The following is a 1,301-nucleotide window of genomic DNA, read 5'->3' as shown; positions in this document are numbered from 1 at the left end:
GCTCAACATTGCTAATATGTTTAGTTTGCACATTGAGTAAACAAAATCTTTAAAAAAGTAAACACACATGACTAATTGCTTTACCTATTTTCGCTTCTGGATATGGGACGCTTTGAGGGTCAGAATAGAAGGCCTCCAGTTCGAAAGGGCCGCTTCTCAGGAAGGTGAGGACTTTGGAGAAGGGTGCAGCGTGGTTTCGACTGAACACTTCATGAACACTGGAGGAAGCAAAGGCAGTCAGCGCTCACCATGCTTCACCAACAAAAGACGCCTCCAAAACCTACAGCCAGTCTACCCCACTGCGCGCAGCACCAAGCGAGAGAACTACTTTCACGGGGTTGGTTGCTGGAGGGTCCCGGTAGGTGAACCAAAGTACTGTAGACGCCATTCGTGAATTTTTCGTTATGTTAACATACGTTACCTGAAGGTTCTTCTCTGCTACTTACCCTTCGGTATCTTCCGAATCGTGGCTCCAGACCAGCGATATTGGAAAAGGAACTGCATCCGTGATGGAAAACTCTCGAACTTTAAATGCTGGGGACAGGATTGCACACTTCAAGAAAGGAAAGAAGAAAGGATTATCATCAGCACATAAATAATTTCTCATCTCTGAACATAAAACTCAATTCAAATGGAATAGGTAAGTTTAAATTCAAATTCAAAACTGCTTGCAGAATACACTGTCCTAAGCATAAATGATTTCTCATCTAAATACTGGGCCAATCACTAGCTATAATGACAAATGATACAATCAATCTTTGGATAGCAACTGCTAATTAATAGTAAGTCTCATAGGGGCTGAAGAAATGACACTGGTCTTTCTAGACATGCCCTGCTGACAGCGATTTCAAGTACAACCTGCATTACTTTTGAAAGTGAACATAACCACAAAAGGCTCTGTCCATATCGCCTGTCAAATGTCTAGGAAACTGAAAATGGGTAAAACCCAGAATGTTCTAACTTGCAAGTTATTTTATAAAAGATGGAAGCAATGGTAAATTCAAATTTGAGGTGAACACACAACGGACAGGTGCATTTACACTAGCGACATAAAAATGACCAAAGCCGTGACTGAACTAAAGTCCATTACCCTCCGATCACCATGCAGCCTCCAAGAGGCCAAGGCCACACTTCTAAAGAAACTATAATCTTCCATTTCTGGGAATTACTCCGTTATTGAGGAAAAAGCAAAGACCCCACGATGAGTCATGATGACACAACAGATAACCAGTTAATATTCAGTGTCTACACATCCTGCCTTTCACAAGTTTTAAAGGGCTGCCTGTCTACACACCATTGTC

The 1,301-nt window shown here is 41.9% G+C and overlaps 1 protein-coding gene across 1 annotated transcript in view; it reads right to left on the bottom strand.

The window, feature by feature from the left end:
• HSPH1 (heat shock protein family H (Hsp110) member 1) overlaps positions 1 to 1,301 on the bottom strand; it is a 28,131-nt gene that overhangs the window by 14,670 nt on the left and 12,160 nt on the right. The window contains exons 4-5 of the mRNA XM_023530673.1: positions 447 to 609; positions 85 to 218 (exon numbers count right to left, since the gene is read on the bottom strand). Of these exons, the coding sequence (XP_023386441.1) occupies positions 85 to 218; positions 447 to 609 (297 nt within the window). The remainder of the gene's footprint in view (positions 1 to 84; positions 219 to 446; positions 610 to 1,301) is intronic.

Source organism: Pteropus vampyrus, unplaced genomic scaffold (assembly GCF_000151845.1).
Source record: "Pteropus vampyrus isolate Shadow unplaced genomic scaffold, Pvam_2.0 Scaffold52, whole genome shotgun sequence".
NCBI lineage: Eukaryota > Metazoa > Chordata > Mammalia > Chiroptera > Pteropodidae > Pteropus > Pteropus vampyrus.
Note: the sequence above shows the minus strand (reverse complement) of the source record. Positions and strands in the feature narration are given on the sequence as shown.